General features: G+C 39.4%; 1 protein-coding gene across 3 annotated transcripts in view; it reads right to left on the bottom strand.

Moving 5' to 3' along the window:
* The window catches only part of LOC117521729 (rap guanine nucleotide exchange factor 4-like), a 71334-nt gene that overhangs the window by 10394 nt on the left and 33592 nt on the right, over positions 1 to 27348 (bottom strand). For all 3 annotated transcript variants that reach the window (XM_034183063.1, XM_034183064.1, XM_034183065.1), the window contains 12 exons: positions 23857 to 24040; positions 19219 to 19303; positions 16869 to 16929; positions 16618 to 16694; positions 16078 to 16224; positions 14611 to 14705; positions 14427 to 14512; positions 5640 to 5718; positions 2883 to 3033; positions 2717 to 2805; positions 2569 to 2596; positions 2400 to 2475 (listed from right to left, as the gene is read on the bottom strand). In XM_034183063.1, the coding sequence (XP_034038954.1) occupies positions 2400 to 2475; positions 2569 to 2596; positions 2717 to 2805; positions 2883 to 3033; positions 5640 to 5718; positions 14427 to 14512; positions 14611 to 14705; positions 16078 to 16224; positions 16618 to 16694; positions 16869 to 16929; positions 19219 to 19303; positions 23857 to 24040 (1158 nt within the window). The remainder of the gene's footprint in view (positions 1 to 2399; positions 2476 to 2568; positions 2597 to 2716; positions 2806 to 2882; positions 3034 to 5639; positions 5719 to 14426; positions 14513 to 14610; positions 14706 to 16077; positions 16225 to 16617; positions 16695 to 16868; positions 16930 to 19218; positions 19304 to 23856; positions 24041 to 27348) is intronic.

The raw sequence follows: 27348 nt of genomic DNA, 5'->3' as shown, positions 1-27348 counted from the left end.
CTAATAAAAATTTGTGGACTACACTTAAAAGCCGGGTCTGTGCCAGGAAACCAACCAATTCAAATGAACTCTACCAATTCTGCCAAGAAGAGTAGTCAAATATCCTACCAGAAACTTGCCGAGGAGACATTTACCAAATATTGGTAGGGGTGTATGTATATATTTGAGCCTGTATGTATAATGTTGACCCTGTGTGGATTAGAGAAGATCCTAAATAAATTCTAACTTGTGCACCCAATTATTGTTTATTAGAGTCATGAATGATGTATTTTGTACAATCATTCCACCTGGGCAAAAGAACACTTCAAAGACATCATTAAAAGCCCAAAATTACCATGAAATTCACATCCATGATGAGTGTCTGTAAACTTCCAACCACAGCTCGATACACTGTGAATGTAAATTCTCTCATCACACATTTTAATTTGTGCTACAGTATTTAGAATATTTGCACAGTATCATCTATCTATCAGTATAATATAAATATATCCTGAATAAGTCACTATCATAAAGCATTATGAAGGCACAGCTAAGACTGCTTTATTTTCATTAATATACACATATGTCTACCAAAAACCTATAAAATGTAATCAGGTCATATACTAACCAGGTTGTACCTATAGTGTAAGTGTATAACATTTCATCCTCTTTTATATCAAATATATTCACTAAACAATTAAAATGTAATTAGCTTATCTACTCTCCAGGTTGTACTTCTGGTGCAGATATCAAGTGTCTAGCATGGACAGTTATTCAAATGGTTCTGTCCTCCAGTCGAGAGCTGGATGCAATGACTGTTTAGTCATCATGATGCTGTGCCATTTTGACAACCTGCAGGTATTTTAGCTCAGTCTAATATATAATGTTCATAAACCATGGTGTTCTTTCTCTGCCTCTTCTTCTCCTGACATTCCCTTTTCCTTCCACTCATGCTCATTGTATTGAGTTTTGGCGAGTGACGTGACTAAAATATTACAAGTTCTTTTTCTGTATGATTTTAAACAGACACTGTTGTATGGCTGGGGGGGCCTGGCTGCCTTTTTGTTTCTGTCTTTTGTCCTGTCTTTTGTTTTTCCTTCCAGGTGGTGCGCATTTGGGACTGAGTGGCTATGTAGCTGAGTTTATCAGGACCTCACCCTGATCACCTGAGGCTGATCACGTGCAGCTCGTCAGGACTCACAGCTGTGGTGCATCTACATGGATTGGAACATGGTAGCATTTAAGTCTGGAGTACACAGTGTGTATTTGCCAGAGACTCGACCTTGTGACCAGACGGGTGAGATCGTCGTCTCAAGAGCCATCTCATCATCAGTGGATGCAGAGAACGCCCAGGTTTGATGCATGGTCTGTGAAAGAGGAGGGGGTGAGGTCTCACGCTCGTCAGCACACTTCCTGAGGTACGTTAGATTTTGTGACTAACATTTATACAGTCAGTAAATGTGGTGTCCCTCACACCTTATTATATTGAGCTGTATGTTGGTCGTTTAAATCAGCTTCCACTGCAGTGGAGTTTTGTGAACAGGGTGTTCTATGCCTGCAGGGTGGGAAGCTGATTTGCAATTAAGCCAGGAAGTGTTTGCTGTTTGTACACCTTTGAGTGGTCTCTGTGTGTTGAGTGTGGACTCACATAATGATTTCTTCTTTCACAGACTCGGTTTGTCGCGGCCACCTGGGGGGTGTCGGCGGGGTCCTTGGGTCCGAACTGGTTCTGGCTCCGGACCGTTAGCGCTGCTGGGAGCGCACCGCAATCCACCACGCCAGACCGCGCACTTTTATATTTTTCACATCACTGTTATGTTTATTAAACTCTGTTATCCTTTGTACCTTGCTCTGCTTATTTTATACTGGGTCCTTCAAACGCTGGTTGGTTCTCCGGGCTGCGTCCGACACATAACAGTCACATTCTTTTTGTTAAGTCTGTACAGAACGTCTTTATTAGTAATCTTCTCCGTACATGATATTTTCGTCAATATTCACATCACTTTTTTTATCATTGCTAACCCATAGTCAGGAACGGTAGCGAGTCTACCATGTACAGTTCAGGTTATTGTGTTCATAAGAAAAACAATCATCCTCAGTATGCAAAATATGCAACAGACAACTACAATTTAATCAGCTCATCTCCTGTCCAGGTTATACCTATGGTGTAAGTATCAAGAGTCTACCATATACTCGTGAGGTTGGTGTTCATAAATAAAAAAATAAAAAAATCCAACCCATGGTGTAAGTGTCACATATGAACCATATACTGTTAAAATGTAATCATGTTAACAGGAATGGGATCTCACACACACAGATGCAAACATGATGTCATCATGTTTGCATCATCAGTATATCATGACAAGACAAACTAAATAAATACAATAAACAAGGGCCATGTGACACACAGATGATCTTACTGTCATCTTGATTCCTAATGGGTTGTTTCTTCTGCAGCCTTTCTTCTCCATTGCTGAACTGTCGTATTAGAGTTTTCTGTTGATTTACATCAAACAGCTCTTATGTTTCCATGTCACATCTGAATGATGACGTTGTCTTATAATATCTAATATAACTGTCTCAGTGTACCTTTTTTGTGGATTTGGCTTCCTCTGAACTGCAAAGTGCAAAAAAAAAATACAGAAAGAACAACAACAAAAAAGGTACAAAGAAGAAATTAGACTCTGGCTGAGGCATCCTGGTGTTATTTTAAACATTCTGCATCTCAGCAACATACTGTAGTTTGGCGACTTTTTCAAGGTCAGGAACCAAGTCTTTCAGGGCTCTCAGCATCCGAGTATCATTTGATAAACTTCCATACAACTCCTACAGGGACACAGAAGAAGAACCACATGAATACAGTTTGCACTAATGGAAATCTTTGTACTGTTGCTGACGGTTACCTCCAGAAAAGAGATAGCAGCGGGTTCCTCCTGCAGCAGATACGAATGTGAGTGAGCCCAGCGCAGAGCCAGAATAAGAGCCCTCCTCTTACTGTTGACGGCGTACTCCAACCTCTCCTGTTCAGAGCCGGGCGGAGATGCCGCATGGTAGGTACTCTCAGGGTTAAAGATAAATATATAGACACCATGGTAATCCATCAATATTTTGTCTCCCTTCAAGCTTTAATGCCAGTTTTGACACCTGACAACCAAGTAACCAACAATATTAGGTTGTGAAAATGTTGCATAATAAGACCTGATCTAGAAATGGAGACAGCTGGGACTAAAGCGACCACAAAATCAAATGAAACATTTTATTTGAAGAATGATTTTCCAGAAGTATTAGATTTTTAAAGCTGAAATGATGAGTTGACCATTACTCTGGTTATTTCTCAGTGTCTGTGGCACTCTAATAGCAGTTTGTCTGTTCCTCATCTCATCCTGGATTGTGGCTGTGACAATCACTAATCCTCACCCTTTTGCTTTCTGTTCCTCATGGAGCCTCAGGGTTCTAGAGCTTGTGTATTCTGCACATATTGAGAGTATTTTAACATTTCATCTTTGTGTTTGGTTTGGTCACTTGAGTTGTAAATATAAGGACAAATTAAATAGAATTGTAAAAATGGCGGGGAAAATTGTGGGAAAACCCCAGAAGACTGGCCCACATTTACACTGACAGGATGAGGAGGAAAGCTGAGAGAGTCCTGGCAGACAGCTCTCATCCTCTGTCCTGTCAGTTTGAGCTCTTGAAGTCTGGGAGGCGCTACAGAGCTCCTCTGGCCAAAGGTTCTTTCAAAAAAATCTTTTATACCAAATGCCGTCACCATAATGAACTCAAAAAAGTGACCACTCCACAAATTAAACCTGAACTGCTTTACTTCTGTTTTATTTGATTTTATTAGATCTTACTGTACGTTTTATTTATCTTACTAGGTCTTATTCTATTTCTTCTTTTACTTCCATGTATTTTATGTATCTTATTTTTGTTTTATTTGTGTGTTTGTATGAATGTTTTATCACTGTTTTTTTGTCTTTCTTGTGCTGGTGAGCCAAAGACAATTTTCCACATCGGTGGACAATAAAGAATTATTCTATTCTATTCTATTCTATTCTATTCTGAACTTTGGGCAGAAACCTCTGTGCATTGTGAGGAGTTATTGTGTCTTGGCATCAGTAAGATTTGAGCGAGAGATATAACTAAAGCCACACCGGCTCAGGCCCCACTTGGATTAACAAGGTCCGCATCCATCTTTGGGGAATTAGGATATACTGATGGGAAATGAACGATCGGAACAAGACATACACACACACACACACACACACACACACACACACACACACACAAACATATCTGCTGGAGCCACTTTTCCAATTTACGGGTTACAGCGCTGCTATTACCACTGGGACCACTTTGGACTTCACCTTCTACATCTGCTCCAGTTGTTCCTTCAGCCCTCCTCGATTTCCTCATGCTCCTTTTTTCTGATGTTGCTGTCAGCTGGAACTGAGATATCGATCACAACCGCGGACAACCGGCAAACTGGAAGTGTGGCTCCAGCAGATTCATCAGAGGTCTCTGTCCAGAAGAGTCTCAAGACTGTCACGGAGGGAGTCAAGATGGCTGAGAACGTTAGAAACACCCAGCTTGCTGACAAGAGAGCTCACAGTAAATCAAGGGCAGCCATTTCTAGACCACCATCTTCCTGTATTTCCTTTACCCAATCAATGTTAGATGCAAGATACATAGTCGAGTCAAGTCCAAGACCATGTACTGGTGCTGCGCTTTGCCGCATCCAAACACCCCAGGTCCTAGATGGCAACCACCCAGCCATACAACGGTTCATTCCCATATCGCTTAAATAACGTGAACGTCCCCCTGGCCTTCTCCAGCCACTGGAGATACATATACAGAGGGGAGGATGATACCAAAATGACCCATATTCCAATGCTTAATAGTCAGAAACCATAGTAGATGCAGCCTTTTGCAACCCTGCATCTGAAAGATATGGGTGGTTGAGAAAGGTCCCCAAGCCCCTTATCTTGTAACGATAATGTCATCAAGCGTGGGAAAATTTTACTAGATTTTGGCAAAAATTACACATTTTCAACCCAGTTTTTCAGGAAGAGCGATAGCTCGAATTTGAGGATACACAGTGCAAAAAAAAGAATTGTTTGAGCTTTCAGAAAATCACCTTGAATTTGTTTCTTCTGCTTTTCTTGTGGTAAATCACTTATTGTCTGGCCAGGAAGCATCAAAAACCCTCATCAAGCTTTATAATTATGGCCAAGGGTCTCCTTTAAGATTTAAAAATTTTAATGATTTAACACTGGTCAAGTGTTCTATTAGTATCACTATTAGGTGGTGTAATTTGGGTTTTGACTTTAGTCTTTTTAGAGTTCCTATCAAATTTTATAATCTTTTATGAATGAGTTTTATTTGCACACAACTAAAAAAATAAATAAATAAGTACTTTCAAGTTCTACTCGATTTTTCTGAAAGATTAAAAAGTCACAAGGCAAAAATTAGAGGGTGAACAACAATTAAGTTTTAATTAAGATTTAACATTTCATGTGCAGAACACACACATATATTTGCTTTTAACTAAATTACCGTAATAAAATTTTGTGGGACCTGTTAACAAAATTTAATTAAAAATCAATGTTCCAATATTTTGGACTGTATACTAAAACAATGAGTGAGTGCAGCAGAAAGGATATTGTGCCATGAGGAGAGGACACAGCTGGCTGTTGGGCATGAAGACACAGTGCATGAGAACAAAATCATCCACTGCTGGGTCTATGAGAATAAAAACAGAATAAGATGAGAATCCAGAGGAGGAAGGAGTAAATGTGCAAAAGTAATGAACATTTCACATCCTTTCATTTATAAATCCATGAATCTTTCACATCTGGAAGTCCGTTCTTCCAACCAAATTAAGTGTTTCAGTGCATATTAAAGTACCACCTCCAAATTTGGGGTTAGTATGAGACAAAACCACCTAAATGCAGCTTCTTCAATAACTACAGCACAGTTACAACATGATGCCGCATGTGCTGAAAAATGTAGCTTCCAAGACATGGGGCTGTGGGCCTGGTACACTTCACTTTACAAAAGGTTCTTGTTTCCCTCCATTCACTGCTTTTTTCCTCTCGGCCAAAACAAGTACAAACCAATCACAACCCTGTATCTCATACTGGGTGGACTCATTGAGGAGCCCTGAAGAGCTGGTGGGAGGAACTCTCAACAACCAAGACCGCTGATGCCAGTGCGGATCAATTATTTCAAACAGCTCCCCCTTCTGTTTTGAACGACCGGGTCAATTATCAAGTCTGGGCCTTTCACCACGAACACACATTTATGGACGAAAAGGGAGCATTCGCCGTGTGAGAGACAAACAGAAGAGGAGAAGCAAAAACTTGGATGCTGGCAGGGGCGTAGCACCAAATTCTGGGCCCTTGGTACTAGCTATATTGAAGCCCCCCCCCCCCCCCCCCCCACTGTTATGTTCTTTTTTTTATTAACGGAAACACCAAATTTCTAATGCATAGTCAAACCAGGTCTAAATCATGTATACCTTAGATCACACCTGGGAGTCAGAACCCTTTTTAAAGTTGGGGGAGCAATATTGAGTTGGGGGGAAGTCTGGGGACCAAATTGCGCCATTTTCTAAAGAAATGCAATTTGGCGCATTCTCGTGCATTTTAATAGACATATACCCCAATGTTAACTTGACTACAAATTAGGGTTAGGGTTAGGGATATAAGATCTACACTCTCTGCAAAATATCTATTTTAACACAATTTTCCAAAATAAGTAAATAAAAGTAAGTTTAATTCATGGCTTAACAGTGTGTAATCTTCTTTGTGAAGGAAAAAAAATACATAACACAATATTCTACAAAAACATTAAAGAACAGATTACCCATCTTATTGTCAATGTTATTCAGTAAACTGAGTCCATATTAATAACAAATAGACTTTCAGAATATTACTTCCTTAACCTACAACTTGCAGCTAAAGGAATTACTGTACTGTTTTATGAGGTAATATAAAATAATGTCATAATAAAAATTACATGTTATAATCCTGTATCTGAAAAAAGTCAAAGTCAGCTTTATTGTCAATTCTTCACATGTACTAGACATACGAGGTCTATTAGATAATAAACCGACCCTTTTATTTTTTTTTAACTATATGGATTTGAATGATGTGCGATTACACTAATCATGCTTGAACCCTCATGCGCATGCGTGAGTTTTTTCACGCGTGTCGCTGACGTCATTTCCCTGTGGGCAGGCCTTGAGTGAGATGTGGTCCCGCCCTCTCGGCTGAATTCCTTTGTTTCACACGCTGCTCGAGACGGCGCGCGTTGCTTTATCAAAATTTTTTCTGGACCTGTGACGAATATCCGAGTAGACACTATTCGAGAAATTAAGCTGGTTTTCGGTGAAAAGTTTAACGGCTGATGAGAGATTATGGGGTGTTTCTGTCGCTGTAAGGACTTCCCACGCAGCGGGACGTCGTGCAGCGCTTCCAGGCGCCGTCGTCGGCCTGTTTCGACCTGAAAACATCCTAATTTAAGGCTTAATTCACACAGATTTGCCAAGTCGTCACGGAAACGACTCTGCAAATCTGTGTGCGCCGCGACAGGAAAAACACCTCCATGTTGAAAACCATTTGTAAAATTCAGGCAGCTTTTGATGGCTTTCAACAAGTGAGTAACTGAGAAATTGTTTAACAGCTTGGGCATGTTCCAACTTGCCCGTTAAGGTTTCCAACGGAGGTGTTTTTCCTGTTGTGACCCCTCGCCGTCGGGTCCAACCTGACATGCGACTCTGCCCGCACGTTCTTTCATTACAAAATGTCCGGTAACAATGGAATGTCCGAATAAACTCCTCATGCCGACTTCTTCTAAAAGTTCTCTGTTCTCTGACGACTTCCTGGGTCAGCAGAGCCTGAAATGTGGAAGTTTTCAACTTGAAACGGCGAGACGCTACCGCCTTGAAGCGCAGATCGCCGGCAGGCGCCGTGGGCCGTCCTTACGGCGACACTACCAGACCAAAATCTCTCATCAGCCGTTAAAATTTTTACCGAAAACCAGCTGAATTTATCAAATGGTGTCCACTCAGTTGTGCCTTACAGTTTTGAAAAAATTTTGATCAAACAAAGCAGCAGTCTCTGAGCCATTCCTAAACAATGAAAAAATCGACGAGAGGGTGGGCCACTCCTCACTCAAAGACTGCCCACAGGCAAATGACGTAACCGACAGGCATGAAAAAACTCTCGCATGCCCACGAGGGTTTAAGCATGTCTGATGTAATCACATGTGATTCAAATCCATATGGTTTTTGAAAAAAATAATAAGGTCGGATACTTTTCTAATAGACCTCGTACAAGGAATCGAAATTTAATTTCTCACCTTCCCTCTGTGATGACAGGACAAGACATTTCTGTTATGTGCAGACGCAGGTTGAGGAGCGGACCAACATCTGACCGAACCCAGCGCTAAATAACCAGAAAGTGGTTCCACAAACAAAACGATTTTATTTCCCCTCCAGTGCAATAATTAGTGTATAACATAAATAATTGGTTTGTCTGGCGGAGTGAAGGACGGCGCGCTCTCCAGCACCCAAAAGGATCGAAGCCTCGGCGCTTCTGGACTCAGATTCACCGCCAAACACCCCCCAGGTGGACACGACAAACTGACTCTGTGAAGGATGGAAAAGGTGAGGTAAGTCAACAGAGCTACAGCAAATATCTTTCAGAGGCACACACTATCAGCAACACATTCAGGTCTGAATTTAAGCTTTATGTAAATGAGCAGCTTCTCACAACAGGAGGAGGATCATCAGTCCGTACGCCACAGCAGTGAGAAGCAAACTGCACAATTCTCATCAGTGTTCAAATATACTGTGTAACAAAATGCCAAATTACTATTAACGATCATTCAGACAATAATCACCTCTGATGTGTGCTGACAGCATGTGTCCCTCACCCGTCCTCCTTCACAGGCACGATGTGTCAAACCCTGGCGCGGTCCTCAGCGTCTCACAAACGAACGTCACAAGGTCGAGTTCCCGGCAATTCTGCCTGAACCACTCATGGCCCAAATGCAGAACGCCATCCCATTATCCGCCTCAGCTGAAAGTCTTTAAGTTTACACGTGAGCATCATCCACAGGTGCAGCTAATAATGCTGATGAGGGTGAAGGACTCTTCTGCCAGCACCTTCTCCACAGACAAAAACCAGTTTGCATACCACCTGGAGAGCAAAGAAAAGAAAACAACACAAAAACATCCAGCCAAACCCCCCAACACACAACAATTTCGACAGTAAGGACAATAAAGTGTGCAAGTATTTAGTGCAATCCATTCAGTATTTGTAGCAGCAGCAGATTTTTGATTTTTGTTAAGACACAAGTGCAAGTGGTGTGGTAGTGATAAAGTGAAACAGTGCAGGATATATATATATATATATATATATATATATATATATATATGTATGTATGTAGTATGTATTTTTTTTTTAAGATTCTTGAAAGCCTGGATGGAGCTGGGGGGAGAGAGTTCAATAAAAGAAGGTAATTCCTGTTATTTCTTAACAATATTAGACGGAATAAATCAATGCAATATATTTTTGTTTGTTAAAAATAATGATAAAGGTTCATTCATATTATATACTTTCTACATACATACCATAACAGCCCTATTATTATTCTGTACACTTTGTAATTCTCTGTAATTGTGTATAGTTTGTATAGTCATCTTTTATCCATCCCTCAGTTCCTGCAACTACAAAGACAGACCATTTATTAGGTAACCCTAATGTTAGCCCAAAAAACAAATACACAAAACAGGAAAAAAAAATGTTGTAAATGTTACTAAAATGCAATTACATTTTATTTAAATCATTTGCTTGTAAAGTGGCTCCATAAGCTCACCTTCACTAAAGATCCTCATTGTTGCTTGGCCAAGAAGAGGGACCAGCACCTGCTGCTTTGTCTGAAACTAAAGGCCATGGGGTTCATAATGTTAATATTACATTCTGATAATACTTTTTTAATTGTAAAAAGTTTAACCTATTTGTGTGTGTGCATGTGTTTTTGTAGGCAGGTGCGTGTGCAACTGGACTGTGGTCATATTATATCCCACAGAAGATAGGCAGGCCAATGCATGTTTTTTCTGTCATTACAATAAAACAGACTTTTCCAAATCTGCGCATATATAATGAAAGGCACAGCGCTAAATGCAAGCAGTTATTTTTAGCATTTGCGTAATTAATTAGCAATAAATGCGCTAACAAACAGTAGCATGTCAGGGGAGATTGGGTCAAGACATTTGATTTTCTTGCAGCAGAAGCAAGCTGCCCTGCTCCTGTCAGGGCTGCAACTAATGATTATTTTAGTAATTGATTAATCGGTCATTTATTTTTTTGATTAATCTTGTTTTCTTACATGTGAGTTTTGCCATTTTTCTTTGAGTTATTACTAAAAGGCCTTTATCATGCAACATCAACATTTGAGCTTGTAACTATATAATATATAACATCAATTATGATGTTATATTCTCTTCAAAAAACATACCTGGAGTAGTGTTTTGTTTTATTTTGCACAAACATACATCACCGACACACCACAAAGAGATTTCCATCAGGTTTCACCCGATTATGAGCATTTTTAGATGCCTACAGCAACTATCGGAACCACTGACAACATATTACAGCAAGAGTCCACTAAAGACCTTTTTAAAGACCTGACTAAGGTGTAATATGTGATGTTTAATAAGATGTTTTCATGAAAAAAGACACAAATGTGCAGTTTACTGCATTTTATTTTTTCTTGTGTAAAAACACAGCTTATATGTGGTTTAACTGAAACAAATTGCCATTAAACTTAAATAAAACAGGGATGAAGTGGAGGTGTAAGAGTCACTGGGTGTTCACAGGTAACAGTTATTACCTCCGCCAAGGAGGTTATGTTTTCGGTCGCGTCCGTTTGTTTGTTGGTTGGTTGGTTGGTTGGTTGGTTGGTTGGTTGGTTGGTTGGTTGGTTGGTTGGTTGGTTGGTTGGTTGGTTGGTTGGTTGGTTGGTTGGTTGGTTGGTTGGTTGGTTGGTTGGTTAGCAGGATTACTCAAAAAAAATCCTCAACAGATTTCAATGAAATTTTTACCAGCGGTGTATCCTGGCCTAACCTAGAAGTCATTAAATTTTGGTAATGATCCGGAACACGATCCAGTAATTTTTTTAAGGATTCTTTATCATTGCAGGATAGGGCCAATTTCAACATTTTTGCATCTAACATCATGAAGACGGGTCACAAAGGCTGAACAAGAATTAAGTTACAACACAACAATAATTTAGCATTTGTTTCTCCTCATTGAATAAACTTGTTATTAGAAAATAAAAAAAAACTTGTGTAGTTCATGCAGTTTCTCTTTATAAATACATTTGCTGAAGATCTAAGGGTTTAACCCTATGGGGCTGATGCCATCGGATACGACGGCTGAGACCAAGCTTTACTAAATTATAAATAACTTTTTAATGATATGAGATAGAAACTTACTTTTGTTTTCGCTAAAAAGTTAACTCCGCAGACTTTTGAGCCTCCGTCCACCATCTTTGTACTCCTCATAGATGCTGTGTGATGACGTGAGCAATGTGAGTGTCCAATCAGAATTGGTTCACCGTCACATGGTTTTCCCAAATCCAATCATATGGCAGATTCACTTCATGTGACACACCAAAGATTGTGTTTAGGAGTGATGTGTTACTAGTTTATTATAGTTTGCTGTGTGTTTTGAATAAATGTGTGTGGAAAATTATTTCCGCTTTACTTTTTCTTTTCTTATTTCTGATTGTAAACCTTTATTACACTTATAAAACACAACTATAGCATATATATTTTGAAAGTACAGGTTGTCCAGAAAAAAGAGACATAAAACTTGATTGTGGGATGCAGGGAGAGCTGTTAACTTCAATAACAAAACATTTATGCCAGGCGAGTGAACTGTCCAAAAAATGCCCTCGGACCCCAGAGGGTTAACCACTGAATCTGAAACATGATGGTAGATGCGTGAAACGACGTGGAATAAGTCTCTTTGCCAAAGGGTATTCCATGTGACGTCAGTGACCCTATGGCCTTGGCGGAGGTTTGCGCTGTCCGAGTGCTTCTAGTTTATTTCTAGATTTATTAATTTATGCTCATTGTTAGTTGTTTTTTATCTTTTCTGTTGTGTTTTGTTTTATCAGGTTTTTTTTGTCTCTAACTCTAAAATTGTATTGTAACATTATTAGTTATTATTAGTATTATTGTTGTTGCTATTATTATTAATATATACCAACAGACCAACAGACAGAGGCAGAGATTATATAGAACCAACAGACAGAGGCAGAGAGTATATAGAACCAACAGAGGAAGGGAGTATATAGAACCAACAGATAGAGGCAGAGAGTATACAGAACCAACAGACAGAGGCAGAGAGTATATAGAACCAACAAACAGAGGCAGAGAGTATATAGAACCAACAGACAGAGGCAGAGAGTATATAGAACCAACAGACGGAAGCAGAGAGTATACAGAACCAACAGACAGAAGCAGAGAGTATACAGAACCAACAGACAGAGGCAGAGAGTATATAGAACCAACAAACAGAGGCAGAGAGTATATAGAACCAACAGACAGAGGCAGAGAGTATATAGAACCAACAGACGGAAGCAGAGAGTATACAGAACCAACAGACAGAGGTAGAGAGTATATAGAACCAACAGACAGACGCAGAGAGAATATAGAGCCAACAGACAGAATCAGAGAGTATATAGAACCAACAGACAGAGGTAGAGAGTATATAGAACCAACAGACAGAAGCAGAGAGTATATAGAGCCAACAGACAGAGGCAGAAAGTATATAGAACTAATAGACAGAATCAGAGAGTATATAGAGCCAACAGACAGAGGCAGAAAGTATATAGAACTAATAGACAGAATCAGAGAGTATATAGAGCCAACAGACAGAGGTAGAGAGTATATAGAACCAACAGACAGAAGCAGAGAGTATATAGAGCCAACAGACAGAGGCAGAAAGTATATAGAACTAATAGACAGAATCAGAGATGATATAGAACCAACAGACAGAAGCAGAGAGTATATAGAACCAACAGACGGAAGCAGAGAGTATACAGAACCAACAGACAGAGGCAGAGAGTATATAGAACCAACAAACAGAGGCAGAGAGTATATAGAACCAACAGACAGAGGCAGAGAGTATATAGAACCAACAGACGGAAGCAGAGAGTATACAGAACCAATAGACAGAGGTAGAGAGTATATAGAACCAACAGACAGACACAGAGAGAATATAGAGCCAACAGACAGAGGCAGAGAGTATATAGAACCAACAGACAGAATCAGAGAGTATATAGAACCAACAGACAGAATCAGAGATTATATAGAACCAACAGACAGCGGTAGAGAGTATATAGAACCAACAGACAGAAGCAGAGAGTATATAGAGCCAATAGACAGAGGCAGAAAGTATATAGAACTAATAGACAGAATCAGAGATTATATAGAACCAACAGACAGAGGTAGAGAGTATATAGAACCAACAGACAGAAGCAGAGAGTATATAAAGCTAACAGACAGAGGCAGAAAGTATATAGAACTAATAGACAGAATCAGAGATTATATAGAACCAACAGACAGAAGCAGAGAGTATATAGAACCAACAGACAGAGGTAGAGAGTATATAGAACCAACAGACAGAAGCAGAGAGTATATAGAGCCAACAGACAGAGGCAGAAAGTATATAGAACTAATAGACAGAATCAGAGATTATATAGAACCAACAGACAGAGGTACAGAGTATATAGAACCAACAGACAGAGGTAGCGAGTATATAGAACCAACAGACAGAGGCAGAGAGTATATAGAACCAACAGATAGAGGCAGAGGGTATATAGAACCAACAGAGGCAGAGAGTATATAGAACCAACAGAGGCAGAGAGTATATATAGAACCAACAGACAGAGGTTCTACAGCAGTTTTGACAGTGCACAAGGTAATAAGGTACCTGAACTTTGTTTCCATTTGGAAAAAAATAATCATAATGCTGTGTTCATGACATATAGAAAATGGGAATTACAAGTTCCAATTCAGACATAATAATTTGAGCACAGGTCGAACTGGATGTTTTGCTTTAAAACACACGCAGACAGTCAGCACACCAACTTACCAGAACTGACATCATAACCCTCATAACCTACAATCATCCTTAATACAATACTGAAAGCCATTTTCATCACTGCTATGCCTAGGTGAAAAGGATTCAATTAAATACTTGTGTGTGTGTGTGTGTGTGTGTGTGTGTGTGTGTGTGTGTGTGTGTGTGTGTGTGTGTGTGTGTGTGTGTGTGTGTGTGTGTGTGTGTGTGTGTGTGTGTGTGTGTGTGTGTGTGTGTGTGTAACAGAATAAGCCCATTTATTTTGCGTTTCCTCCCCTCTTGGGGTACCTGGTTCATTGTGATGTATATCCATCCTCATGGTCTCCAGGAAGTGCTCAAGAATCTTCTCTGGGGTTCCTGATATCACAGTGTACCTGCCGACAGCACAAGGATGTCAAACACTGCATTCTGGTCCATGTGTATATCTGAAACTATGGCTTTTAGTAAAAGTTTTGTCCAAATGCACACATACTTGATGCTTCCCAGAGTGGACACACGGGGACTCTTTTCTAACACCAGCACTGTCCGATCATGCTCCTTCAAACGCACAGTGTTTGCTTCCACGTCCTAAAAAATATACCATAACACACGTGGAAAATTATTAATGTCACCATATCAAACGCAAATGTAATACACCTCCACTGTCAGACGAGGGAGACAAACATCACAGGCAGCATCCAGCCAAGGGCTTCATGGATCCATACAGGTTACCCATATTATTTCTATTGTAAACTCAATAAAATCTTATTTTTGGACAGGTGAGCTGAATATCTGCAATAATTAAGGCTTAAACATGCATCCATACAAAGCTCCACTCATCACTTAAGTCCTGTGAGTCAAACTAAAGTGACAGCTAAAGACAAATCAGGGTCAATGTGGATCTGACACCAAGGAATGCTTTTTTCTTCCTTTTTTTTTCAAGGACTACCAATGTTTGACAGCAATAATGAATCCCTGAATCAATCAAGAGTCATCACAGCTATTACAAACCATTCTGATGCTTTAATGTGGGTGACAAGTGGGGTACACCCTGGACAACCCACCAGTCTATTTCAGGACATTCTTGAGTTATTGCCTTCAGAATGATTCATGCAAACTGGCATCCTATTCTGCATATTTGTGCAGGTCATCTTATTTGTCTCACCATAATATCAAACAAATTGCTAATATGAAATTTCTAAAATGTTTCTGAGGAAACTGTTAGGGTTTTAAAAATTTGTTTATTTCCATTAACATGCAAATATACGTACCAAAAACCCCTATTTATTTATTTGTCTGCTAAAATGTAATCAGCTCATCTCCTTTTCATGGGGTACCTATGGTGTTGTTATGTAATGGAGGCCAGCAGGTGTCGCTGTGCAGATGTAGTTAGTAAACCTCACTCCCAACAGCTCAAAAGGATTCTCTGGTCACAAGGCCAGAGCCCTGGGTTTTAGCCTTATGGTTAGAGAGTCCGACTCCCATGCCGGAGCTCGTGAGTTCGCGTCCCGAGGGGAGCGAATGGGTGGAGTCATAACAACACACAGCCAGTACAGTTATCACGTGTATATTACGTATTGTTCATAAATTACTGTAGTCTCAATGTCAAAGGGAGTATCACTTCATCTTTATGAATATGTTGGTGTATGTACCATTAAACCCTAAAATGAGTGAGTCTAAGCCCCAGAGAGTACCTAGTATGTTAGAAGTGTCATAGGTATAACATGTCTTGTTACTTGCTATTGTCTTTATAAATGACAGCCAAAAACATGACAAAATCCTTGCCATGACATTAAAACATTTTCATCTTCATACTTTTGCTTATATCATTTCCAAAGTGGTTGCCAGTTATATGTGTCCACAGTATTTGCATATATTGAGGAAAAGCATCGCAGTGACTGGTCCCATCATTGTGTCCAATCACAGTTGAGCACTAAACATGCAGCTGTGCTCCACCTACCCTCAGTATCCGGTTGAAGTCTTCTTTGTCCACACGGAGGAAGTGGCAGTTGTCCTCTCTCAGCACGATGGAGGCAGCACGAGGGGAATCTGTCACCAGAGCCAACTTCCCAAAGTCATCCCCCTCGTGGAGCGTACAAACCACTCCCTGAGACACAAAGGCACAATCACACACTGACAGACCAACACTCGCCGGCAAACACAGAAACTGTGTTTCCTGCTCATCTTCAGTCCTAATAGAAAAGGAGACGGGAGCAGTGACTCATCTGTGTTTGTTTGTATGCTGTGCATCGGCCTGTGCAGTGCTTTCAAACAAACAGCGTGTCATTAGCCATTAAATCACAGCGATGACTCAGTCGGCTCAACAGCCGGCTGACTTTGGCAAACTGGTGTTTCCCGACTGCATGGGGGCCTAATCTGAGACGCGAGCTGCACATTTCAGCACATTATCACACAAACAAAGCATGTATTCAACGAACATGAAGGTGGATATAAAGCACAATCTGTTTTGTTCCTCTCGTGCATGCCCACATGCACACACCTTGCCATAGATAACCACATTGACAGAGCCCTTCTGGATGATGTACCATGATGTGCCCTCCTCGCCTTGATTGAACACTGAAAGATACACACACACACACACACATATATATTAATGACAGTGACCACTGCCCACAAACACACACACACACACATATATATATATTAATGATAGTGACCACCGCCTACAAACACACACACAGCACAGCACAACAGACGCTGAAAAAAATCCAGCAGAGAGAGAAGACCTACACACAGTTCCCGCTTTTGCATGAGACTCAAAGATCACAACGCTCGCCAATTCCCGCTTCACCTGCAAAGAAAAATACAGGCACTTTGTTTTTTATACACAAAAAATCATGTCACGATGAACTTGTACACTATAAAGACTAAAAAGTTAAAATGTTAAAACACATCTGCATGGAAACATGATGGATGTTCATAACCCTCACAATATATTCCACCTAATATTCCAGTCATTAATTAAGTATTTAGACAGCAACAGGTTTTTTTTTTTCTATTTTCCCTCTGTACACCTCCGGCAAACAGAATGCTACTCAACTGTAATTCGTTTTTTGCAGAAAAATGTAGTTCTAAAAAAATTTAGTGAGCATGCATGAAGAAGATTAACCCCCTGGAGTCGTTCTACATGGATACCCGTCCAAGTCACATGATCGAATTAAGTGGTCCTCCCATCAAATTCCCCACACTTTCAGTTTGAATGTTTGTTGAAAGTGCAGACTTCAACCTATATACCAGTTTTTTTAATTTGTTGTTAGACCCAGTAAAACCTGAAAAATTATGAATAATTTTCACCAGGCATTTTCCTGAATCATTATGGTAATGCGTGGAGCGCTGCTCCATCTATTACTTTGTCCAGAGCGCACATGAACAGGAGGTTTTTCTCACTTTCCTTCTCTTTCCTCAGTGCAGTTACAATGGATAAGAAAAACCTTGATTTCCCCTTTATCTTTTTGTGGAAAAGACCAGCCATTTGGAAGGAAAGGCACACCCAAAGCCAAATAAAATGTTCACAGAAGCACATATTTGGTTATGGACGTACGCGTACTGCCTTTGTACACATGAACGTCAGACTGTCTTAACACCTCCGGCTGGTGTAGAAAAAAAAAGTCTTCCCCTTTACCATTGGTGGAAACGCATGACGTCAACATGAATTGACCGCCCCCCCCCCAACGTGGGTCCAGATGCCTCTGAAGGTTGACAATAGGAGGAGGAAGTGTCAGGTCTGTGACATGTACAACACAAGTCACAGAAATCTTCTTTTGGACAGGAATTTTTTTTATGAGTGGCACAAATATCATTTGTGTGGCATCTTATTGTTTTGTAAATAGTTGCCTGAAGCATTTCCTGCATTTTAATGTAATAGTTGCATATAACTGTTGTTTCGTGCATTTGAACATATGTTTTTGAAATTTAAAATTTATATTTACATTCTAGGTTATAAAAATAGTTTGTTAAACATATTTGTGGTTTTCACAGTAAAAAAAAAAAAAATTCTATTCACATTTTATGTTTTTGTGTGACTTTACGTTCGCTGTGTAAATGCAGTGTGTCAGAATGAAAGAAAAACTGTAAAGTCACATAGGTGAGGTTGTGCTGACAAAAAAAAGATCCCAAACAAGGCAAAGTAAATTATGAAGGCAAAACAAAACGTAGTCAAAAACGGCCAATTATACTCTGGACTCCAGAGGGTGAGGGTAGCCACGAAGACATCTAAACATCTCTTGGGCTTCTGTGACTGTGATTAGAGGAAAAGGGGATAGCAAAACAGGTGTGTGTTGCATCACCACCCACAACTTCATATTGGTGTTTTTAAACAGAGAAGGAATTTAATCCAAGAAAACAGATTAAATCTAGTGTTGAGTCTCCCAAGTCCCATCTTTAAAAAACAAATCAGTGTGCCAATTCACAGTAAAGCTGTGGCTAAAGTGACTATGCAACAGACAAAACATATATTTATGCAGATTTTGATGGCTTCTGTCACTAGTTTTCTTGCACGGTCACTGCCTACTCGAGACAGATTTACCACTGTTTGTATTGTCTAATGACTGATGCAAATTAAGTCCATTCCCTGACTCATCTAAATAATGATTTGTATTAAGAATAATCCTTGTATTTAGTTTGCTTATAAGATCTGACAATGGAGGTGCACTTTTTGCATGTGTGGTTATGTGCAAAAAATGGTTGTAATCCCATAATAATAATAATTAATAATAATAATAATAATAATAATAATAATAATAATAATAATAATAATAATAATAATAATAATTGAAGCTAAAAATCTACACTAAATGCACATCTTGATTGTTTCATTGCAACTTCATTGTGGTGGTGCACAGAAGAAAAATAAAATGGTGCCACTGCTTAAATCTGTATGGCCCTGACTGTTTATGGAGCATCCAATAACTGACACATCCACAGACTTAATGGACTCACAGAGCCCACTATGTCCCTTTGCTGACAGTGATGACAGCTCCTCCCTCTGGTCTTAAAAGTGCTGACACATGCAGTTCCAACAAGTGCACAGTCGCCTCAGATGTCTGTGCCATGGCTTTAAAAAGAGCAGAAGCTGACTCACAGTGTTGGAGAGGTGAGCTAAGGCCTTGATATGAAGCAACTCATCATAGATGATCTCCAGGTCATCTCCCGTCCTCTGACCAGGCCTACAGACACAAACCACATCACTAATCCGAATTCCAGATGAATGAATGAATTATATAGTGTTCAGAATAATAGTAGTGCTATGTGACTAAAACGATTATTCCAGGTTTTGAGTATATTTCTTATTGTTACATGGGAAACAAGGTACCAGTAGATTCAGTAGATTCTCACAAATCCAACAAGACCAAGCATTCATGATATGCACACTCTTAAGGCTATGAAATTGGGCTGTTAGTAAAAAAAAGTAGAAAAGGGGGTGTTCACAATAATAGTAGCATCTGCTGTTGATGCTACAAACTCAAAACTATTATGTTCAAACTGCTTTTTCAGCAATCCTGTGAATCACTAAACTAGTATTTAGTTGTATAACCACAGTTTTTCATGATTTCTTCACATCTGCGAGGTATTGATTTTGTTGGTTTGGAACCAGGATTTTGCTTGTTTACTAGTGTGCTTGGGGTCATTGTCTTGTTGAAACACCCATTTCAAGGGCATGTCCTCTTCAGCATAAGGCAACATGACCTCTTCAAATATTTTAACATATCCAAACTGATCCATGATACCTGGTATGCGATATATAGGCCCAACACCATAGTAGGAGAAACATGCCCGTATCATGATGCTTGCACCACCATGCTTCACTGTGAACTGTGGCTTGAATTCAGAGTTTGGGGGTCATCTCACAAACTGTCTGCGGCCATTGGACCCAAAAAGAACAATTTTACTCTCATCAGTCCACAAAATATTCCTCCATTTCTCTTTAGGCCAGTTGATGTGTTCTTTGGCAAATTGTAACCTCTTCTGCACATGTCTTTTATTTAATAGAGGGACTTTGCGGGGGATTCTTGCAAATAAATTAGCTTCACACAGGCGTCTTCTAACTGTCACAGCACTTACAGGTAACTCCAGACTGTCTTTGATCATCCTGGAGCTGATCAATGGGTGAGCCTTTGCCATTCTGGTTATTCTTCTATCCATTTTGATGGTTGTTTTCCGTTTTCGTCCACGTGTGGTTATACAACTAAATACTAGTTTACTGATTCACAGGATTGCTAAAAGAGTTCGAACATAATAGTTTTAAGTTTGAAGCGTCAACAGCAGATGCTGCTATTATTGTGAACACCCCCTTTTCTACTTTTTTTTCACTAATAGCCCAGTTTCATAGCCTTAAGAGTGTGCATATCATGAATGCTTGGTCTTGTTGGATTTGTGAGAATCTATGGAATCTACTGGTACCTTGTTTCCCATATAACAATAAGAAATATACTCAAAATCTGGATTAATCTTTTTAGTCACATAGCACTACTATTATTCTGAACACTACTGCATATATATATATATATATATATATATATATATATATATATATATATATATATATATATATATATATATATATATATATATATATATATATATATACACACACACACATATACATACACACACACACACACACACACACACACACACATATAATGGATTCAGGTAGAACAGAGAATTTTTCCTGTTAAAAATTGAAATCTGCTATATGTATAAAATAGACCAAATCTGTTATATTTGCGTTAATGGATTACGTAGTTACAGTCAGGAGGCACCGATCGATCTACAGGCAATTCACAGCACCAATAAGGCTTACGTATTTCCCTGATTAAAGGCCCGACCTTGAATCAGGACCTGCCTCATTTAATGACCAGGTCAAAACTATGTCAGAGAAAAAATAAACGCCTGCCTTAAATAAGCGCTGGACATTATGTGCATTAAAAGGATTACATTTAGTCAAGTCCCTCTTCTTTCCAAGTCCGTTGCAGAGCCTGATTTATGCTTCTTCAACTCCAGAATTCCCTGACCATAAAATGACGTTGATGTGTGTGTGACCTTTTTAAAGTTCTCCATCATTCTGTCTCTTTTTTTTTTTTTTTTTAGTCCTTAGTCTTAGCTCGTGGCTTTTGTTTTATTGTTTCTTTTCTTTCATTGTGTTTCTTTTTGTTCTGTAATTTTTGGTGTTTGATGAACCATATTTTAAATGTTTAAGGCCTGAGTCAAGTCCTCTGCATTTCTAAGACAACTTCCTAGCTCAGTTTTTCAAATTAAGAGCAAATCTACAAACCTTCAAATTCTTCATTTTCTTCTCAATCCTAAAAGTTTTTTTGTTTTGTTTTGTTTTCATTAAATTTAAATTTTCTCCACAACTTTCTTTGCAAAGCCTTGAACTTTTTCTAAATTTTTACAAAGACTTCAAATTGATTTTCCACAGGCTTTGGAAGCCACCAGAGCATTTTTGACAACAAACATTGACATCCTGGGTCGGTCGGTGAACCAAACTTCGGGAGAACTGCCAGTCAGTCCTGTTGGGCAAACAAGCTGGATCCACAGCTGTAGTCATCTGGGAGAACCCGCAGGATTAACCTTGATGCAGGTCAATTAAAGGAGGACAGTAAAAGGCTAACCAGGAAATCAAACTGAATCGCGTTACTCAACCTGATCCAAATGACCCAGATAAGTGAACTTTCAGCTGTTCTGATGATCTTTGCTGTCAGTGATGTGAAATAGCTTTCTTTGGTTACATTTCTTAATAATAGTAATAACAATAATTTGTGAACCCGAATTTCACTGCTAAATTCCAACCAGGTATATTTAATGCCTCGTTCTTTTCTTCTTCCTCGTTTTTCACGTCTCATCAACAATACATCTCAGTAATAAACTATAAGTCATTACCCATATTGTCAAAGTCTCAGTTACATTTGTTTGCACCTACATTTGTTTGCACCTGTACATATGTAAATAAATCTGTAAATATTATGCCAGTTGTTTGCTTTGTGTCCATTTGAAGACAGATGTTTAATCAATTGTATTCAGAACTTGTGACTTTCAGATCAAAGACTGATTAATATCAATCACACGTTTTCCTACCGCTTGTAAGCAGGTGGTGCCTGAGGTATTTAATTACATTTCAGATTTAATTAAATATTGTTTTAGCTTATATCCACTGCATTAGTATTATTAAGTAAAAATACAGCTGACATATTCACTTTTGTTGGAGCAGATTTTCTGATGACATGCCAAACATGACATGTTACTTTTATTATAACACTGGGATGCCTAAAACTTTTGCACAGTACTGTATAGTTAAAGGGTTATTGTGCCGAAAAGAAACAATACATCATTGTTATTAATATGGAAGTATATGCACCAGATGCAACTAGCTCATCTGCTCCCCAGGGCATACTCCTGATGCAAGTATCAAGTAGCTACTATGTAAGGGTAGCATGCTATTGTATGCATGAGGAAAAAAAGAAACACTTTATCCTCATTGATATGCAACTATGAGCAACAACAATATGATCTATTCAGCTCATCTACAATCCAGGAGGTACCTAAAGAACCTATCCAAATTCTAAACTTGGATTTTATTATTTATAATGAAAGCATTTATTCATTTCATTTATTAGTAGTATTAGTATTTGTTAAACATCTAATCCCTGGGGGGAGGGGGGGTGTAGAGCAGGATGGGCAAATAGTGAGTTTTTTCAAACTGCCCAGCAGGCCTTCAACTGACCTGAAAGTCATATTTTAAGATAATTTTAATGAACTAACATTAACAGTTTAGTGGATCTATTGCTAATTCAGGTGCTTTTATTTCTGTTTTCACTTAGAAATACAGCAGACTTGAATGCAGAACATTTTTTGTAACAGCTGACTACATTGATGATGCATTTAACAAACAAACAAAAAAAAAAAAATTCAGCTTGTCCCTCCCCCACACTGTGGGCAGAACTGAAATGGATCTGCATGTTATTCTGGAACACGTTTTACGCTGGATGCCCTTTCTGAAGCAACTCCGCATTACTTGGAGAATGGGCACAAGTGCTGCGACAGACATCCTGTCCTGGGTGTACCCCTTCGGCTTGTAAATATATAGTATTTTGTATGTAAGCAGGTATGTGTAGGTGTATATTTATGTTTGTGTATATATGTGTGTATATGTATATATATATATATATATATATATATATATATATATATATATATATATATATATATATATATTGATATCGGTTTAGGTGTGTAGGAATCTATGTGTATATGTGGCAAAGGGTATTACTGGTTGTGGGGAAGAAGGGGTAGGGATAAATAAGCTAATGCTTCACCCTACCCCTTTTCGGACATGTTGGGTACACAGTAGGAACTTTTTTGTTGTTGTCTTTACTGATCTATCTTGTAATTGTTGTTGTATCAAATGTTCGAAATAAACAGTTTTCATTCATTTTCATTCATTCATTCAGTCATTCAGTCATTCAGTCATTCATTCATTCATTCATTCATACCCCGCCTCACGCTCTATGGCTGCTGGGATAGGCTCCAGCCCTCCGCAACCCTTAATTGGACTAAGCGGTAGAAGGTGAACGAATGAATAAATGAGCACAACTGGTCTTGAACTGGGAACCTTCTGCTCTGGAAACAAGAGCACTAATCGTGTGACCACCACACTGCCTTGTATTTAAAAATCATGTACTGTTATTTTTATTTATTTATTCATTGTTTTGGTACTGACGATTTCCTGAGGATCATGCGCAGCAGTGCATCAGGTCCAATCTGAGCCAGGAACAGGATCGTCTCTGGTAGCTCCTCTTCACTCTCCCTCTTCTCCTCTTCACTGGGTGGAGGTGTGTCCTCCTCATCATCGTCAAGGAAACGGTAGAAAAGGTATTTGTCCTGGAAACCCAGCTCCTGGTCCACTGAAGAGACAAAAAACACACGTGCAGGAAAATATTTAAACCCTTAATCATGCTGTCTGTTTTTGAGGAATCATAAACTTCTATCTATTTTTATTAAAAAATAGGTTTTAATTTAACAGTGAGATTAAATTAACTTTGATGTTCCAAAGTTATGATGTTCCTACGAGTTTTAGGAACTCAAGTCTAATATGTATTATACAGAATGAAATTTTGTGTAGAACACAACATATTCCTCAGCCTTAGTTTAGAGGTTTCACAGTCTGAGTAAAAATTGGATAGGATACATTATTCATTTAAGGACTTTAAGGACTTTTCAACTACTGAAAACCACATACATTATCCCAGTACAAAAGTACTTTGCTCCAGGGACTTGTGTTATATCTGTCAAAGGACACAATAATTGCATCCCAATATAGATATATATATATATATTTAAGTCTTAAAATTATATTATATACCCTTTCCACAAGCTAATTGTAAGTAAGTTGTCTGAAAAGTGTTCAGAGAGCACAGCAGCACCACACCAACATTTCAAAGTATCAAGCATGTAGACAAAATGTCACATGGACTTTAAAATGTTCAAGTCAAGTTTCATTTCCATAAAATTTGATATTTTCCTACATAATAACTTGGAGCTGGACCCTGACCTCAGTGTTTGACCAATTCTTCTCAAAATCAACTCAGTTATTACCAGAGGTGGGACAAAGTCACTGTCAAGTCGTAAATCGGCAAGTCTTAAGTCCCAAGTCAGAAGTCTCAACTCAAGTCTCAAGTCAGCTTGCACCAATTGGTCATTATGACTTGAGACTTGACTTGGGACTTGGGACTTTACTATCCAGAGGCCCAATGCCTGTGCCAACTTTGATCAAAATTGGAGTCAGTGTTCTTAAGATATCTTTCTAACATATGTAGTTCATACATATAACAGACATAGTAGTTAGACAGAGACCAAGGTATTGACAAGGTTGAAGGCTTCTTGAGGTGTAGCTAATAATACACTTTGAAACCCTGTGTATACACATCCATTTATTGGTGTTCATATCATATTGTAACCAGTTTACCATTGACCATACTTGTTGAAGGATGATGTTATTTGACTTGTTTTATGCCGATAACATCTATTTAATGACACTTACATATGAACTTCTGTTCATACCATTGGGCCAACATGTGCAGATGTGTCCATAAGATCCATCCATCCATCCATTTTCTTCCGCTTCACCCGAGGTCGGGTCGCAGGGGCAGCAGCTCAAGCAAAGCCGCCCAGACCTCCCGATCCACACACACTTCCCCGAGGCGTTCCCAAGCCAGCTGTAAGACGTAGTCCCTCCAGCGTGTCCTGAGTCTTCCCCGGGGCCTCCTCCCAATGGGACATGCTCGGAGCACCTCTCCAGCGAGGCGTCCAGGGGGCATCCGAAAAAGATGCCCGAGCCACCTCAGCTGGCTCCTTTCGACGTGGAGGAGCAGCGGTTCGACTCCGAGCTCCTCCCGAGTAACCGAGCTCCTCACCCTATCTCTAAGGGAGCGCCCAGCCACCCTGCAGAGGAAACCCATCTCGGCTGCTTGTACTCGCGATCGTTCTTTCAGTCATGAGCCAAATCTCATGACCATACAGTGAGAAAAATAAGTATTTGAACACCCTGCGATTTTGCAAGTTCTTCCACTTAGAAATCATGGAGGGGTCTGAAATTTTCATCTTAGGTGCATGTCCACTGTGAGAGACATAATCTAAAAAAAAAAAAAAAAAAAATCCGGAAATCACAATGTATAATTTTTTAATAATTTATTTGTATGTTACTGCTGCAAATAAGTATTTGAACCCCTACCAACCAGCAAGAATTCTGGCTCACACAGACCTGTTAATTTTTCTTTAAGAAGCCCTCTTATTCTGCACTCTTTACCTGTATTAATTGCACCTGTTTGAACTTATTACCTGTATAAAAGACACCTGTTCACACACTCAATCAATCACACTCCAACCTGTCCACCATAGCCAAGACCAAAGAGCTGTCTAAGGACACCAGGGACAAAACTGTAGATCTGCACAAGGCTGGGATGGACTACAGGACAACAGGCAAGCAGCTTGGTAGAAGACAACAACTGTTATGATTATTTATTAGAAAGTGGAAGAAACACAAGATGACTGCCAATCTCCCTTGGTCTGGGATTCCATGCAAGATCTCATTTTGTGGGGTAAGGATGATTCTGAGAAAGCTCAGAACTACACAGGAGGACCTGGTCAATGACCTGAAGAGAGCTGAGACCACAGTCACAAAGATTACATTAGTAACACATGATGCTGTCATGGTTTAAAATCCTGCGGGGCAGCAAGGTCCCCCTGCTCAAGCCAGCACATGTCCAGGCCCATTTGAAGTTCACCAGTGACCATCTGGATGATCCAGAGGAGGCATGGGAGAAGGTCATGTGGTCAGATGAGACCAGAATAGAGCTTTTTGGAATCAACTCCACTTACCATGTTTTGAGGATGAGAACAACCCCAAGAAAACCATTCCAACCGTGAAGCATGGGGGTGGAAACATCATACTCTGGGGGTGCTCTTCTGCAAAGGGGATGGGACGACTGCACCGTATTGAAGGGAGGATGGATGGGGTCATGTATTGCGAGATTTTGGCAAACAACCTCCTTCCCTCAGTAAGAGCATTGAAGATGGGTCATGGCTGGGTCTTCCAGCATGACAATGACCCCAAACACACAGCCAGGGCAACTAAGGAGGGGCTCCGTTAAGAAGCATTTCAAGGTCCTGGAGTGGCCTGGCCAGTCTCCAGACCTGAACTCAATAGAAAATCTTTGGAGGGAGCTGAAACTCCAAACCTGAAAGATTTGGAGAAGATCTGTATGGAGGAGTGGACCATAATCCCTGCTGCAGTGTGTGAAAACCTGGTGAAAAACTACAGGAAACGTTTGACCTCTGTAATTGCAAATAAAGGCTACTGTGCCAAATATTAACACTGATTTTCACAGGTGCTGAAATACTTATTTGCAGCAGTAACATACAAATAAATTATTAAAAAATCATATATTGTGATTTCTGGATTTTTTTTTTTTTTTTTTAGATTATTATCTCACAGTGGACATGCACCTAAGATGAAAATTTCAAACCCCTCCATGATTTGTAAGTGGGAGAACTTGCAAAATTGCAGGGTGTTCAAATACTTATTTTCCTCACTGTAGGTGAGGGCTGGATCAATCGGTAAATCGAGAGCTTTGTCCATAAGAAAATGGAATATAATCAGATAACCATCCAAGAAAATTAAAGTCAAAATAACTCAATTCAATTTTCAATTCAG

Source organism: Thalassophryne amazonica, chromosome 12 (genome assembly GCF_902500255.1).
Source record: "Thalassophryne amazonica chromosome 12, fThaAma1.1, whole genome shotgun sequence".
Taxonomy (NCBI): domain Eukaryota; kingdom Metazoa; phylum Chordata; class Actinopteri; order Batrachoidiformes; family Batrachoididae; genus Thalassophryne; species Thalassophryne amazonica.
This window is presented reverse-complemented; position numbering and strand designations above follow the sequence as displayed.